Source organism: Rhagoletis pomonella, unplaced genomic scaffold (genome assembly GCF_013731165.1).
Source record: "Rhagoletis pomonella isolate Grant_MI unplaced genomic scaffold, Rhpom_1.0 Rhpom_scaffold_00005, whole genome shotgun sequence".
In the NCBI taxonomy this organism is placed as follows: domain Eukaryota; kingdom Metazoa; phylum Arthropoda; class Insecta; order Diptera; family Tephritidae; genus Rhagoletis; species Rhagoletis pomonella.
Window position 1 is genome coordinate 44,764,992 of NW_023458559.1, and position 1,137 is coordinate 44,766,128.

General features: G+C 27.6%; 2 protein-coding genes across 4 annotated transcripts in view; one reads left to right on the forward strand and one right to left on the reverse strand.

Moving 5' to 3' along the window:
- The window catches only part of LOC118739039 (flocculation protein FLO11-like), a 96,850-nt gene extending 95,730 nt beyond the window's left edge, over nt 1-1,120 (forward strand). The window contains exon 4 of the mRNA XM_036470134.1: nt 30-1,120. Coding sequence (XP_036326027.1) covers nt 30-41 — 12 coding nt within the window. The 3' untranslated portion in view covers nt 42-1,120. The remainder of the gene's footprint in view (nt 1-29) is intronic.
- The window catches only part of LOC118739040 (nuclear hormone receptor FTZ-F1), a 628,268-nt gene that overhangs the window by 563,553 nt on the left and 63,578 nt on the right, over nt 1-1,137 (reverse strand). The gene's annotated exons all lie outside the window — the stretch shown is intronic.

Here is a 1,137-nt window from a genome sequence, read left to right on the forward strand (position 1 = left end):
CCTGGAAGAAGTTGCAGGAGAACAAGGAGGTGCGTAAGTGAAATATAACAATAAATCGGAGGAAGCGCAAGAGAGATGATTGCATAAATGAAGAGTGAGGAAGGAGGTATTGGTCGGAAAAGTGTGAGAAACGAGCGAACGCTTTTTTTTTGAAAACTAATATGAAAACTTTGATATGCATGCCGGTTAAGAAATGAGGTTCAAAAGACGGAATATAAATATAAAAATTGTTAGCAACAATAATGGTATTTTAATTATTTTTCTAGAACGGAAAACCAAATTTAATCAAAGTGAAAATAATTTTTAAAAGCATAGAATGGTATGTGGCTATAAATCTGCATCTCCAAATTGAAAATACTGTATATCAAAAAAAAAAGTTTGTAAAACTTGAAAGCGAAAATGTGTTAAATCCTCTAAAAAATCTTAAATGTAACTTAAAAAAAAAAATTGGTTTAAACCAAACCTAAAAAAAAAAATATTTTATAAGTTTATGCTAACGGTATGAAGTATGTATTTAGTAAGTTAACTCGCAGAAGAAGATTAGATCTGTAATTTTAATAACAATTATTATTTTTCCCATAAAAAAAATCAAAATATGTATAAGTATAAGTATTACTATAAAATTACCATCAATCTATAAAAGAAGCTTTTAAAAAATACTAAAGCATGAGCATACCATGACAAATAACTTCATATGCATAAATATGTACATAAAATAAAATTGAAGAAAAAAGAGTGCAACTTAAAAAAAGTTGTAAACTTAAAAATTGCATAAAAAAACCCTATTGGTACTCTGGCTACTTAAAAAAATGCTTTTCGAAATAATTGAGCACAGAAGATATAAAGTTTGACTAGATAATATCTGAGAATCAACAAATAAATACTAGTATATTTACTAAGAAACATCGTAGATACAATTGGCTCAATACTCTCGAAACATTAAGTGAACATTCAAAAGTTGTAAAGAATTCCTTTGTACTTGGAAAAACTGCAAAACCAAGGGCTTAAAAATATTTTCAGTATGATTTTAAACAGTTCACTCTAAGCTAGAATTAATTTCTACAGTTTTGTCTTTTGAATTGTGACTATAATATCGAGCCCTAACCGCCAAAATAACGTAAGCGACATTTTTTTCAA